We start from the raw sequence: 14,412 nt of genomic DNA on the forward strand, positions 1-14,412 counted from the left end.
GCTGAGACTGCTTGGGCCCCTACCCAAGACCACCATTTACCCGAGTAGAGAATTGTGCATGCCTGCATCACCCATCTGCTTACGCTGAATTGGTTGGCGCTCACCTCTGGGTATCTCCAGGTCCTTCCAGCCACAGCTGCCCTGTGCCCATAGATGTGTCTGGACGGAGACTCCGTAGTCACACCTCAGTGTGTGAGCAGGTCCTTGTGACTTGTGAGCGTGACAGTCAGAACCATGACTGCCCAAGGCGTGCGTGTCCAAGACCGAGGGCAGTCAGGTGGTCTCCGCGTTGCCTGTGCACGGATGCTTCCCTGTGGAAACAGGGGCCTCAGGGCAGGGATGTATCCTCACGAATCTCCGTCTCTCCCTTGTGTGAGTCTGGTCTGGCTGCCTGTCCCATTTCCTACTAGCGTTCGCATGTTTCTGGGCATGTGTCTGCATCTGTGGGAAGAGGGCAGGCAAGGCCGGGAAAAGCAGCCACTTCAAAATCCTGGCTCCGGTCCCAAGCGACCCACAGAGCAGCGAGGGGGCCAAGGGGCCATCACCTCTGGCTCTTCCTGGCCCCTCGCAGAGCCCAGTCAGGAAGACCAAGTTCTCACTCGTGCCCCACCTACCCCCAGGAGGTCCCTAGGATGAGGCACCCACACCCCCAAGGGAACAGGGCTCTTTTGTATTGGTCACTGGCCTCTGGTGAGGGTGGGGACACCCAGGGCCTGCTGCGGGGTGGGAGAGGGCGGCAGGAATTCACGCGGCACGCTGGGAATGCTGATGTTGTGAAATCCAGTCATTGATGGGGTTGGGTCCCTGCCTGCCACCCCCAGGCCTCATCTGCTTCTTCACCCCACTCACCACTCGCTGTTACCCTCAGCCCAAAGCTACCACTCCCTCCCCTCCCCACAGTTCTCCCACACCCCAGCTTTTGGGGGGGGTGTTGTTGTGGTACAGCATCTTTGAGGCTGTGTGGGAGCATCCTGGGTATCCATGGGTACCAGAGAACATGGATGTTCTTACAACAGGGACCCGGTCCCATAGTCCACGTGGAAGAGCAGGAGGGTGGGTGCTGAGGCTTTCACCCCCCCTAACTCCTGTCTGACGTGTGTTCTAGGTTGACTGGCCATTTCAGGTGGACTCGGGAGACATTCCCAACTCAGGGAGACTGAGGTAAGGCATAAAACACCAGTGTTTCCTTCAGCCAGACAGCCCGCTTCTTACTGCAGGAGGATTGTTGGCTCTGTCTTTGCCTAGCACTCTTGGAGAGGCGGAGAAGCAGGACAATGGTGCTTAGATCATGACTAACTAACCTGCCACTACCATCCAGGGACAGCATAGCCTGGCCGCCAAGTCTGCAGACCAGCTGTGTTACCTCGGGCAAGCTTTGTACCCCTCTGGATTTTTAGATGTGACCAGTAATTGCACCTATCTCAAAGACATCAGAGCTGTAACCCCAGTGCCCACTTGAGCTATGAGAATGACAAACATGAGACAAATAGAGCCCTAAACGATCCAGCTGCCCACTGAAGAACAGTTGTTCCTATTATTCTAGAGACATCTGGGGCTAAAGGCAGGGAGGATTGGGGTCAGGAATGAGGTGTCTGGGCCCCTGCTTGGGCTGGGTAACTTTAGACATCTTGGTTAACTTCTCCGGGTGACTGGGTTCAAGCCTGGGAGTTGTGCCTAGCTCGCGGCATCCAACTCTGAGTAGCAAAATGTGGGGATTATTATAGAATGAAGCACTGAGGCCTGGCATTTATAAATGACAACAACAGATAATCTTGGCCCACGGCACCCCTCCTGTGATTTTTTTAATATTTATTTATTTATCTTGTTTTTTCAAGACAGGGTTTCTCTGTGGCTTTGGAAGCTGTCCTGGAACTCACTCTTGTAGACCAGGGTGGCCTCGAACTCACAGAGATGTGCCTGCCTCTGCCTCCCAAGTGCTGGGATTAAAGGAGTCCGCCACCACCGCCCGGCTCCCTCATGTGACTTTTCAAACTCACTCTCAGCACTCAGGAGGCAGAGGCAGGAGGATCTCTGTGAGTTAGAGGCCAGCCTGGTCTCCAGAGTGAGTTCCAGGAGAAACTCTGCCTTGGAAAGACAAACAGACAATAACAAAGCTCACTCTTGTCTTTCCTCAGCCCTAGCTCACTCACTTGCTGGACAAGATGATAATCCTCACCACACTGCCTCTGTTTTGGATAATGATCTCAGGTAATGGCTGGGGAGACCTGTGCCAGCCCCAACATCCCAGGCCGGTGGGAACTATTGGAGATAATGGGGTGGGCTCGGTGGCTCAGCTTCTGTGCTCCCGCCCACCAACAGCTTCTCGAGGAGGCCACTGGGGTGCCTGGATGCCCTCGTCCATCTCAGCCTTCGAGGGCACATGTGTCTCCATCCCGTGCCGCTTCGACTTTCCGGATGAGCTCCGACCGGCTGTGGTACATGGCGTCTGGTACTTCAATAGCCCCTACCCCAAGAACTACCCACCGGTGGTCTTCAAGTCCCGCACCCAAGTGGTCCACGAGAGCTTCCAGGGCCGCAGCCGCCTGCTGGGAGACCTGGGCCTCCGTAACTGCACCTTGCTTCTCAGCACGCTGAGCCCCGAGCTGGGGGGCAAATACTATTTCCGAGGGGACCTGGGTGGCTACAACCAGTATACCTTCTCAGAGCACAGCGTCCTGGACATCATCAGTGAGTCGGTCCCGCAGGGTTGGGTGGGCTCTGAGGGGCTGCTTCTAAGCGGGGAGGAGAGGGAGGAGGTCGATTTAGCTGAATACAAACGCCCGGGGCCCACTTAGGTCACGTGGATAACAGACGTAAATAAATGGGGCCCCGAGTAGTCTGGCTGCCCTCTGAGGTTGCGCTTATCCTTCTAGAGACATCTAGAGCTAAAGACAGAGGGGACCTGGGGTCAGGGGTGAGACATCTAGATGCCTGCCTTTAGGCACCTTGATTAAGTTTTCTGGTCCTTAGTTTCCTTGTGTGAATTGGAGCTAAGAACCACTGGGTGTCCGTTTTTAAGGCTGGGAGGTGTTTGCAGTACCAGATCTGAGCTCTGACTGGTAGATAGATGCAGGACCATGGCTGCCAGGCGCACTGTTTGCCATAGAAACCAACACCTGGAGGTTTCCGGTAACAGCTGGATGCTCATACTTGCCTTGCATGGCTCTATTCCTGATATGGAATAGAGGGGTAGGATCCCAAAATGGATAATGGTGCTTGCCGCCAAGTCCAATAAACACAGTGTTGGCTACATGTATGAGGTCCAAGGGTCAATCTTCAAAACTGTGTCGTTGGGGTGGGGAGGGAAAGAAATGGGGGGGGGATCTGCTGGTAGTTATGGTCAGGTTTGGCAATTAAAATCGAGGCCCCTGCCCGGCTTCAGGGACTCCCACTGCCTGGTTTATGAGAGGCCTCCCTGATTGGAGATCTTAGGTTAACTTTCCCAGCCAGACTACAGCTCTAACATAGAAACAGAACACGCCACACACACACAGCACACCAGAGTGTCCGTGTAACACACCCCCAACCGTGCACATGCGCCCACAAAACATGCCAGCTCCCCACCCCTATAATATACCTGTCATAATGTTGCTTTCCGTTGCTGTGATAAACACAGTGACCACAAGCAACATGGGAGGGTGGAGTGTATCACAGTTACCGCTCAGGTCAGAGTCCACCACTGGGACTGAGGGAGGCCAGAGCAGGGGGGACTCAAGGCCTCCTGGAGGCAGGAACTGAAGCCCAGACCACAGAGGAGAGCTACTCACTGGCTTGCTCCTCAGTCTGGAATTCAGCAACTTGTCTTATACCACCCAGCACCACTCGTCCAAAGATGGCACTGCCCACAACGGCTAAATCCTCCGGCACCAATAATTAATTAGCCTAGAAAATGTTTCACAGACATGCCCGTAGGCCCATCCCATAGAGCCATTTTCTCAGCTGGGATTCCTGCTCCCAGCGGACTCAAGGCGACACAAAACCAACCAGGACAAGGTCACAGACTCACGCATATACACCACACCCGGCCGACTGTTCCCCTTGCCCCACCCAGCAGCTCAGGTAGGTGATACATACAGGGACCAGAGAGGAATCTGATGAAATCGAACTCGCACATGCCGGCAGAAGCAGGGGTACAAAGCCTGAAGCCTAATTTTACGCAGCCACCGCTTGTGGCCTCGACATTTTCATACGCAAAGTAGCAATAGCAATCTTTGAGTACTGTGTCGCTTTTTATTTGAGTGTCCTGATACGCTCTGTGAAATGCTTAGGGACAGGGCGGTATGGATCGGGGGTGGGGTGGGGTGGGGTGGGGTGGGGGGTGACCAACACCAGGGAAGGGTGTAGCTGAGGGGCGCCGAGGACTCGGGGTTAAAGTCCCAGGAGTGGGGCTGGACAAGGTGAGCACGACCACGGCCGGAGACTGCTTCCAGAACCCTCCTTTTCCTCTCCTTCCTACGCAGACACCCCCAACATTGTGGTGCCCCCGGAGGTGGTGGCAGGAAGTGAGGTGGAGGTCAGCTGCATGGTGCCGGACAACTGCCCGGAGCTGCGCCCGGAGCTGAGCTGGCTGGGCCATGAGGGGCTGGGGGAGCCCACTGTACTGGGTCGGCTGCGGGAGGAGGAAGGCACCTGGGTGCAGGTGTCGTTGCTACACTTCGTCCCCACTAGAGAGGCCAACGGCCACCGGTTGGGCTGCCAGGCCGCCTTCCCCAATACCACCTTGCAGTTCGAGGGCTACGCCAGCCTGGATGTCAAGTGTGAGCCTGGGGGCGGGCTGGGGCAGGGGCGGGGCCTGGAAGAGACGGGACAGAGAGTGGCGGGGTAGGGAGTCTAGCAGCTGGGCTTGGATGGGTGGGATCTGGGGCGCGGCTTGTTGGTGGGAGGTGTTTTGGGGTGGACCTGTCTGGTGGGTGGTACCTGGATGGTGGGGCTTGGAGCCAGGAACCTAGACTGTTTGGGCAGGCTGGGAGGGATGGGGACCTGGGGTGGAGTTAGGTCTGGTTGGTGAGTCCTGGAGGGGCAGGACCCCGGAGAAGGGGCCTATAAGGTGGGACCTGGGGGCCAGACCTGGGCTGGTGGACCGGCTCTGGATCTGACCCTGGCCTTCTGCCTTCTCCCGGGCCTCAGACCCCCCAGTGATTGTGGAGATGAATTCCTCTGTGGAGGCCATTGAGGGCTCCCACGTCAGCCTGCTCTGTGGGGCTGACAGCAATCCCCCGCCGCTGCTGACCTGGATGAGGGACGGCATGGTGTTGAGGGAAGCGGTGGCGGAGAGCCTGTACTTGGATCTGGAGGAAGTGACACCGGGGGAGGACGGCGTCTATGCTTGCCTGGCAGAGAACTCCTACGGCCAGGACAACCGCACGGTGGAGCTGAGCGTCATGTGTGAGTCCCCCCCTCCTACCCGGGGCACACCCCTGCTGGGAACAGACATTAGGAAAGGCATCGTTCACAGGGACCAGACTTAAACTCCAGGAACTTATTTGCATTTTAAAATAAGGACAGTGGTGGCTAAGGCTTTTAACATTTATTTGATTTTTATTTGTGTGTGGGGTGTGGCTTGTACATGCCAGGATGCTGTGTGGGGGTTCAGTTCTGGCTTTCTACCATGTGGGTCCCAGGGATTCATCTCAGGTCCTCAGGCTTGACAGCAAGCTTCCTTACTGGCCGAGCCATCCGGCTGGCACCAGTTGTCGTTTAATGGGAGGGCTGAGGAGACCCCAAGGCATCAATCAGCCCGTTACACAGACCTGGTTGTAATCTGACAGGGATGCTGCCAGAGTGGGACACTTATCTGAGAATCAAGCACAGGCCATTCATGCATGTACTCATTCAGTCACTCATTCACTCATTCATTCATTCATTCATTCACAAATATGTATCGAGGCAAAGTGCCCAAGGCTGGGGATAATAAAGACAGTCACAGCCAGTGTTCACTCAGCACTTCCTGACACACGCTCTTTGCTCTGGAGTCCCCTCCACTGCCTGCTTCGCTCCCTCAAGCCTCCTTCCCCTTCCTACTTAGAACCCTGACCACCCGATTCCCCCTCCCTAAGCTTTTTTTCTTTTTCTTTTTTTCTTTTCTTTCTTTTTTTCTTTTCTTTTCTTTTTTTTGTTTTTTTTTTTTTTTTTTTTTTTTTTGTTTTGTTTTTCGAGACAGGGTTTCTCTGTGTAGCTTTGGAGCCTGTCCTGGCACTCGCTCTTGTAGACCAGGCTGATCTCAAACTCACAAAGATCCACCTGCCTCTGCCTCCGGAGTGCTGGGATTAAAGGCATGCACCACCAACGCCCAGCTTTAAGCTTTTGTTTTCTAAGCACAAATCCTCGGGCTGAAAATGTATTTTATTTCCTTACATAGCACCTTCCCGTAGGGCTTTGCTCAGCTACAACAGTGCCTGCCACTCACTGGTAAAGGTTTCAGCCCAAATTGCATGATCACCCCTCTTCTGTGAAGCTGGAACTGTTCAGTTCATTTTTCAAATGGGAAAAGCGAGTCTCAGGGTTAAGACTAGAGTCTGCACAGCTGGGAAGGGGTAGGTAGTGCTAGCATCCAAAGACAAGCTCCCAGGCCACAGATGTGATTCCAACATTCAGGAGGCTGAGGCAGGAGGATTGCCATGAGTTCATGGCGAGCATGGACTATGTAGTGAGGCCAAAGGCCAGCTAAGGCTACATGGCAAGAGCCTGTCTACAGAATGACAATTCATGTAAATAAGGCAGCCAGGGCTGGCTGTTGTAGATTGTCATGTTTGGTGGCGGGAACTGGCCAGCAGATGGAGCTGGGTTACCGTGGGTTCTGATACCTTGTCGTCCTCCAGACGCACCTTGGAAGCCCACAGTGAATGGAACGGTGGTGGCCGTTGAGGGGGAGACTGTCTCCATCCTGTGCTCCACACAGAGCAACCCGGACCCCATCCTCACCATTTTCAAGGAGAAGCAGATCCTGGCCACAGTCATCTATGAGAGCCAGCTGCTGCTGGAGCTCCCGGCGGTGACACCCGAGGATGATGGGGAGTACTGGTGTGTGGCTGAGAACCAGTATGGCCAGAGAGCCACTGCCTTCAACCTATCTGTGGAGTGTGAGTACCCCCGCCCTCAGCTTCCACCATAGGGCTCAGTGGGGACACCTGGGTGATTGGGAGGGGCTCTTGCATCCCAGCCAGGGCCTGCTTTGCCTGTCCCTGCCCCCTGATAAGGACGGGGAACAGCAGAGAATCTGAATCCATGCTAACTGCATCCTAGGAATTGGGGGAGCTTTTGACCAAGGGGGTTCAGGATCCTCCAGTTATTGCTCCTCTATACCATTAAAACGGTAACTCTGGTATTGTCCCTGGGAGAGCGTTGAAAGGTACCATGTGCTATATGCAGCGTCCTGTTTCATCTTCGTGACATCAGTGCCCACTTTATAGAGAAGGAAGCTGAGGCCCAGAGAGATTAGGACACTTGCCCAAGGCCAGGCAGCTAAGAAATAGCAGACTTTGAGAATCAGACCCAGGCAATCTGGCTCCACTCTGCATTACCTGGGGTGGACCACCCTGAGCTCGTACACTGACTGAGCCATAGCCATGTGCTCTTGAGAGGTTGGGGGGGTGGGGGGAGCAAGGAGCCACCAAGCTGATTAGCAGACACAGACAGTCAGGGGAATGCTAGGGACACACGTATAAGCTAATGTCTTGGAAGGCAAAGTAATTATTACACTGCCAACTAGCACCTGGCCCGACCTCTCTGTGGACGACCCCCTCCTCTGTCCTACCCTACGCCTGTGTTCACTACAGGAGTCCTAGTTTTGACTCCTGTTCCTCCAGCTCTCCAAGAATTTCCCAACAAGGAATGCCATCTCCTTGTTTACAGTTTGCCAGGCTTCCCCCTCAGCTTTGCCTGACTTACAGCACTGACCTCTAAACTGCACTTCTTACAGGGCTGAGGATGAAACCCAGGGCCTTATGGGTGCTAGGCAGGCACTCTACCACTGAGCCACGCCCCCAGCCCCTCACTGGGGAATTCTAGGCAGGGGCTCTACCACTGAGCCACACCCCAACCCCTCACTGGGGAATTCTAGGCAGGGGCTCTACCACTGAGCCACACCCCCAGCCCCTCACTGGGGGATTCTAGGCAGGCACTCTACCACTGAGCCACACCCCAACCCCTCACTGGGGAATTCTAGGCAGGGGCTCTACCACTGAGCCACACCCCCAGCCCCTCACTGGGGGATTCTAGGCAGGGGCTCTACCACTGAGCCACACCCCCAGCCCCTCACTGGGGGATTCTAGGCAGGGGCTCTACCACTGAGCCACACCCCCAGCCCCTCACTGGGGGATTCTAGGCAGGGGCTCTACCACTGAGCCACGCCCCAGTCCCTCACTGGGGGATTCTAGGCAGGGGCTCTACCACTGAGCCACGCCCCATCCCCTCACTAGGGTTTGACAAAAGCACCTCACAACTAAGATGACCACGAGGATGAAAGGAATGTGTCCTATGCATTCTTATATTTTTGGTTGTCAGCCTAGCCTTTAATGGCTGAGCCACCCCTCCAGCCCTGTCCTAGGTATTCTTAGATATCATCTTCTAGCCCCATTGGCTTTTCTTTGGGATTCAAGCCTGGGTGCTTGTCCCTGCAGCCAAAGCTTCATGCACTTCCTCTGCTAGATGCTTTACGTATACAGATGTAAATATTTGGCTGGGATGCTAAGCCTTTCATACATGCTCATTCATTCACCATTCACCGATCTTTGGAGTCCCATAGCCTCTTGTGAGCTAACAGCACCTCCCCTTCTCCAGGGACTGGGAATGCAGCTCACTTGGTAGAGTGCTTAGCTAGTGTGTATGAAGCCCCAGGTTCCATCCACAGCGTTGCATAAGCCCAGAATGTTGGCACCCTCCGCCCTCCCAAATTCCAGCAATCAGGAGGCTGAGGCAGAAGAATCAGAAGTTGCCCTTGGCTACCCAAAGAGCCTAAGGCCAGCCTGGGTGTCTTCATTTTCTTTGGTGTTGATAAGGGAAATGTGTTTATTTAGCTCATGTTTCCAGGTTCCAGCCTGTCATTGTGGGGACGTCATGTTAACAGGAACTTGAAGGAGCTGGTCACATCACATTCACAGTCAAAGAGCACAGACATGAATTAGTGCCATGCTCAGTTCTGTCTCTCCTTTCATTCAGTGTGTGTCAGGGGACGGATGGCCCCATGGACCGACGCTGCTCACTTTCAGCGCGGGTCTTCCTTCAACAAACTTAAGAAAAATCCCTCACAGCCATGGCCACAGGCCAGCCTACTCTCCACAGCCCCTCACTGAGATCTCTTCCCATGAAATTCCACAGTGTTGACCATTAACACTATCATATTGGGGTACCCAGGACTCTCTCAACAGAAAGAAAGGCTCACTGACCACACTCAGCCAGTAGATGGCAGAGTTGGGATGTCAAAGCCAGGCACTCCAAAACTCTTCGTGTCCGAATCATGCCAAAGGGTTCTACAGAAACTTCTGAGAAGCCAAAAAGATACTGAATACACACACAGTTAGGGCACCAGCACTCGGCATCTGCAGTGGGCACTTGCCACCGGTGTGTTAGCTGTCATGTCCTTCCTGTGCTTCAGAAATATTCTAGAATCCTCTTTTAGTTCAGATTTGTCATGTCGCCTGGGCTGAGCTGATTGCTCACGACCGCAGTGAGCAGAGTGTACCCGGGGCCTGTCTGTTTTAACTCTGCAGACTCAGAGTCGTAGGCATTGAGGCTCCAGCTGGAATCAGCCACGCCTGGCGCAGATTCATCTCTACCTGTGACTTTCTGCCTTTCACTGATACTGGCCTGGGAGTGAGATGGTCTTCTGCCTCCATGAGCAGATTTGGGTTAGAAGTCACTTAGTACCAGCACTTGGTCTAGAACCAGCAGAGAGGTGCCAGATAGTTTATGACAGATGGACACAGTTTTAAAAGCACACTTTAGGGGCCAGGGAGGTGGCTCAGTGTGTTATGTACTTTCCGTACAAGCGTGAGGACCTGAGTTCAAACCCCATGCCCCCATGTAAAAGAAAAAGAAGGAGGAGGTGGAGGTCATGTGTGATGGCAGGCACCTGAGATCCTAATACTGGGAGCAGAGACAGGAGGATTCCAGAACTTGGTGGCCAACCAGTTGGCGAGCTCTAGTATTAGTGAGACAGCCTGTCTCAAAGATAAGTAGAGAGTGATAGAGAAAGACACAGGTTATTCTCTGCTCTCTGGTGTCCACGTGTGTATACATGCATCCAGACACATACAACTGCACATATATATATATATGCACAGCTCTCTCTCTCTCTCTCTCTCTCTCTCACACACACACACACACACGCACACACAATGCACCATTTATCTGGGCATGGTGACTCAAGCCTGTCAATCCCAGCACTTGGGAGACAGAAAACCCCAGAGGGCCCCAAGCTATTCACAGAGTTATGTAACAAGGCTCTGTCTCAAAACAAAACAAAATAAACAAAGAAAACAAAAACAAAAGCAAGCAGACAAAAGGCGTCACTCCGTGTTCTAATATAACTTCTTTTCTGGAAAAATGAAAGAGAGAAAAAAAAAAAAACCACTCTAGATTACACGTGTAATCAAAGCTATGCAATCTAGGGATGCTGGGGGTAACGAAGAAAAGGATCGGGATTTAAGGGGTCTCCGGGAAGGAGGCGAGTTGGGGGGCACCCTCAGGATCAGGGGAGAGGGAAGGAAACTACCAAAGGAGGCTATCATGTGGGTGGGTCAAATGACCAAAACCCATAGGTCCCCTTTGGAAAGCGTCACCCCAACCGTGATGAGAGGCCAGGGCCAAAGTTAGAGATGACAAAGGAGGGAGAACACTGCTATTTTGTCCCCGTATCAAGGCTGGAGTCACCTCAAAGGCAGGAGAGTCTCACAGGGAACATCCCAACCCCCCTGGGCTGATAAGGGTTGGGATGCCAAAGAAAGAATCCTTGGATGTCAGGGTGGGCCATGTAAGGTGTCTATTAGGAGAACTAGTGTGCAGGGGGGACTCCGGTGCCCCCAGCATGTGCAGAGTGAGAAATGAGTGTCCTGGGGTGCTTGTCATTTTGAACTCAAGTCTCTATGTCTCTCTTGAGTCTCCCTGTGGCTGTCTTCGAGCACAGAAGGCCTGCCTGATGGTGTGTGTTAGACTGTGAAGATGCTGGCTGAGGCTGAGGGATTTGTTTGTTTGAGACAGGTCTCACTCTGTAACCCTGGTTGGCCTGGAACTTTCTAAGTTGGTCTACTGGCCTCGAACTCACAGAGACCCACCTGCCTCTGCCTCCCCAGTATTGGGATTAAAGGCAGGTATACACTATCACACCCAGTTCTGGCTAATGTATTTCAGTGCTTGGGGTTGATGTAACCACTTTGCCGCGGCCTGTGATGTCCCTGTGTTGCTGGATTGTGTTCAGTCTGAAGGGACAACGTGCAGTGGGCGGGGTTACAGAGTGGTTGGGAGTTGATGTTTCTTGGCCAGGACCTACCCAGAGCTAGCTCGCCCACCTCTGGACACCCTTGCCCCTGCCTAGAAGTCCTGGAGGCCCAGTCTCACCCTCAGCCTTGGTTTTAATCTTGCAGTTGCTCCCATAATCCTTCTGGAGTCACACTGTGCCGCAGCCAGAGACACAGTTCAGTGCCTATGTGTGGTGAAATCCAACCCGGAACCCTCTGTGGCCTTTGAGCTGCCTTCCCGAAACGTGACTGTGAATGAGACAGAGAGGGAGTTTGTGTACTCGGAACGCAGCGGCCTCCTGCTCACCAGCATCCTCACACTACGGGGGCAGGCCCAGACCCCACCCCGGGTCATCTGTACCTCCAGGAACCTCTACGGCACCCAGAGCCTAGAGCTGCCCTTCCAGGGAGCACGTGAGTGATGTGATCTGGGGGTGGGAACTACTGGGCCGGCCGGGTTAGGGGAGGATGAGGGACTCTTGGATCCACCCCACCCTTACTACTGCTGATGACCAAGTCACTGAGCATGGACCAACTATGTAGACTGATGAAACAGCAAAAGACATTATCTAGACTTGCCATCCCAGCTACTGGGAGGCCGAGTCAAAGAATTATGAGTTCTAAGCCTGCTTAGGCAACTTACTAAGACTATAAGTAGCTCAGTGGTAGAGCCCTTGCCTAGAATCCCCCAGTGAGGGACTGGGGGGTGTGGCTCAGTGGTGGAGCCCCTGCCTAGAATCCCCCAGTGAGGGGCTGGGGGCGTGGCTGAGTGGTAGAGCCCCTGCCTAGAATCCCCCAGTGAGGGGCTGGGGGCGTGGCTCAGTGGTAGAGCCCCTGCCTAGAATCCCCCAGTGAGGGGGTAGGGCCCAGGGATCAAGCATTTGCTTAGTACTTGGTAGGTCATAGAGTTCAAACTCTAGGACTATAAAAGCTGCCTTCATAACTGGTGAGCAGAAGCTGCCTAAAGTTTTGAGTTCTGACTCCCTGGGGTGTCCTCAGGCCTACCAATAGCCCTGAGGGTTCCTGCCCCTTCTCTGTCCCTAGATCGACTGATGTGGGCCAAAATCGGGCCCGTGGGTGCCGTGGTTGCCTTTGCTATCCTGATTGCCATTGTGTGCTACATCACCCAGACCCGCAGGAAGTGAGTGCCGGCCAGGCTGACCAGGAGATGGTGGTGGGAGACTGTGGGAGGCTGGGTGAGCAAACCCGGGTAGTTCCCTATGCACGGGCAGGGCAGATGCTGTACCGAGAACGTCTCCCTGGGGACACATTTGTCCAGGTTCTGTGCTGCAGCCTGCTGGCCTGCTGCTTGAAGCTCTCCACTTGTCAGCAAGCACAGGAGGCCTGGAAGCAGGGAAGGGAGGGAGCCACTGGGGTGTGAGGAGAGGGTGCCCCAGGAGTCCCCAATAAAACTGCTATGTCATGCCTCCCTGTAGAAAGAACGTCACAGAGAGCCCCAGCTTCTCTGGGGGAGACAACCCTCATGTCCTGTACAGCCCTGAATTCCGAATCTCTGGGGCCCCAGATAAGTATGAGGTGAGGGCCACACCCCTGCCTATGGCTCCTGTTTAGCTAGGGAAAGTCGCAATGTCGATGAAGCTGAGGGTGGAGGTGGGATGGAAGCCAGGGCAGAAAGCAGGCCAGCCTCATGGGAGGGTGTTTGGAGGGCTGGATTGGGTTGGAGTCTGGGGAGAAGGTACCTTTGGAGGCTCCAGAGGGCTGGGGGGTGGGGCCTGGGTAGCCCCGCCCTCCCCGCCTGTGCCTGTGACTGCATTTCCTTCTTCAATAGTCCAGAGAGGTCTCTACCCGGGAATGTCACTGAGAGCCCCAGGAGGTAGGTTCCGGGGGCCTCAGTGTGCCAGCCTCCAGGCCCTAGCTGGGCCTCGGGGTTGGAGTGCATGTGTGTGTGTCCTAGTCAGGCGTCTGTGGCACTCTTTGGTTAATCCCAGCCTTGCTCAGCAGCCCTGGCCTTGTCTATTCTGTCCCTTCGCTGATGCCTTTTTTGCTGTCTGTGGCCATTGTCCTATTGTGTGTCCAAATGCTGGAGGGGTGGGAGACAGGAGTAGAGAGTTGAGTCACACCCCTAGGATCTCCTCAAGTGAGGAAGAGAGGCCCCACACCATATCCAAAGGCACTTGCAATCTTTCCAAAAGAGTGGTGCAGCCAAGATTTAACCTAGGGAGGTGTTCTGGGTTAAATCCTGTACCCTAAGGTTGCTCTCAAAGAGGGCTTCCTGGAGCCTGCAATTCCTAGGCGAATGTCCAGGTGAGCAATGAGGAGATAGCAGTGTTAGTGGGTGCCAGGGCTTGCCAAGCCTCCCCCCACCCCTAATGGGACCCGGTGACTGTGGAGCTCACTGAGCTGGTGGCCCCCGAGGAAAGGGGTACCAGCACCCCAGTCTTTGCTTGGGGAAGTCAGAGAGGACCCCGCTGATGGCCGTCTTCTCCCCTCGACAGAGCAAGAGGCGCCTGGGATCTGAGAGGAGGCTGCTGGGCCTTCGTGGGGAGCCCCCAGAGCTGGACCTCAGTTATTCCCACTCAGACCTGGGAAAACAGCCCACCAAGGACAGCTACACTCTGACAGAGGAGCTGGCTGAGTACGCCGAAATCCGAGTCAAGTGACAAAGCTGGGGCTGGCCCTGTGGCTCACCCCCCCATCAGGACCCTCGCTGGCCCCACTGGCTGTGGGCTCCCTTCCTCCTGAAAGTGGTAGGGGTGAGGGCAGGAAGGGGCAGGGCAGGAGACAGTGAGGTCCTGGGGGCCCAGCCTCCCCTCCTTCCCAGCTGTTCCTCCTTGCCAACATGCCCATATTGCCTTCCTTTTAACCTCGGCTGTTTAGAGGGGCGTTCTGTCTGTCCATGTTATTTATTGCGATCCCTTTCCTTGTCTCCCGTCCCCCTACCTGGCCCTGGGACCTGTACAAAAGGGACATGTAATAAATGTCCTAATGCCAAATGCCT

At 54.5% G+C, this 14,412-nt stretch overlaps 1 protein-coding gene across 3 annotated transcripts; it reads left to right on the forward strand.

The window, feature by feature from the left end:
- Positions 1-1,112: 1,112 nt before the first annotated feature.
- On the forward strand, positions 1,113-14,074 carry LOC113831770 (myelin-associated glycoprotein). 3 transcript variants are annotated; one of them, XM_035449544.1, is made up of 10 exons: positions 1,113-1,181; positions 2,142-2,208; positions 2,320-2,688; positions 4,461-4,757; positions 5,128-5,385; positions 6,819-7,079; positions 11,580-11,867; positions 12,498-12,594; positions 12,890-12,989; positions 13,910-14,074. In XM_035449544.1, the coding sequence occupies exons 2-10, from the start codon at positions 2,163-2,165 to the stop codon at positions 14,072-14,074; spliced, it is 1,881 nt and encodes a 626-aa protein (XP_035305435.1). In that variant the 5' UTR covers positions 1,113-1,181; positions 2,142-2,162. The 3 variants fall into 3 exon arrangements, with proteins under 3 accessions (XP_035305435.1, XP_035305433.1, XP_035305434.1); XM_035449542.1 differs by lacking the exon at positions 1,113-1,181 and having other exon boundaries at positions 2,163-2,208; positions 4,461-4,513; positions 4,640-4,757; XM_035449543.1 differs by lacking the exons at positions 1,113-1,181; positions 13,910-14,074 and adding an exon at positions 13,243-13,275 and having other exon boundaries at positions 2,163-2,208.
- Positions 14,075-14,412: the final 338 nt, after the last annotated feature.

The sequence above is a fragment of the Cricetulus griseus genome, chromosome 9, assembly GCF_003668045.3.
Source record: "Cricetulus griseus strain 17A/GY chromosome 9, alternate assembly CriGri-PICRH-1.0, whole genome shotgun sequence".
In the NCBI taxonomy this organism is placed as follows: Eukaryota; Metazoa; Chordata; class Mammalia; order Rodentia; family Cricetidae; genus Cricetulus; species Cricetulus griseus.

Bases quoted from the DNA above. Each gene is read 5' to 3' on its own strand.
- LOC113831770 (XM_035449544.1), top strand. From the start codon at position 2,163: ATGATAATCCTCACCACACTGCCTCTGTTTTGGATAATGATCTCAG. The intron at 5,386-6,818 runs GTGAGTCCCCCC...GTCGTCCTCCAG, and splicing joins GGTGGAGCTGAGCGTCATGT to ACGCACCTTGGAAGCCCACA. The intron at 11,868-12,497 runs GTGAGTGATGTG...CTCTGTCCCTAG, and splicing joins GCTGCCCTTCCAGGGAGCAC to ATCGACTGATGTGGGCCAAA.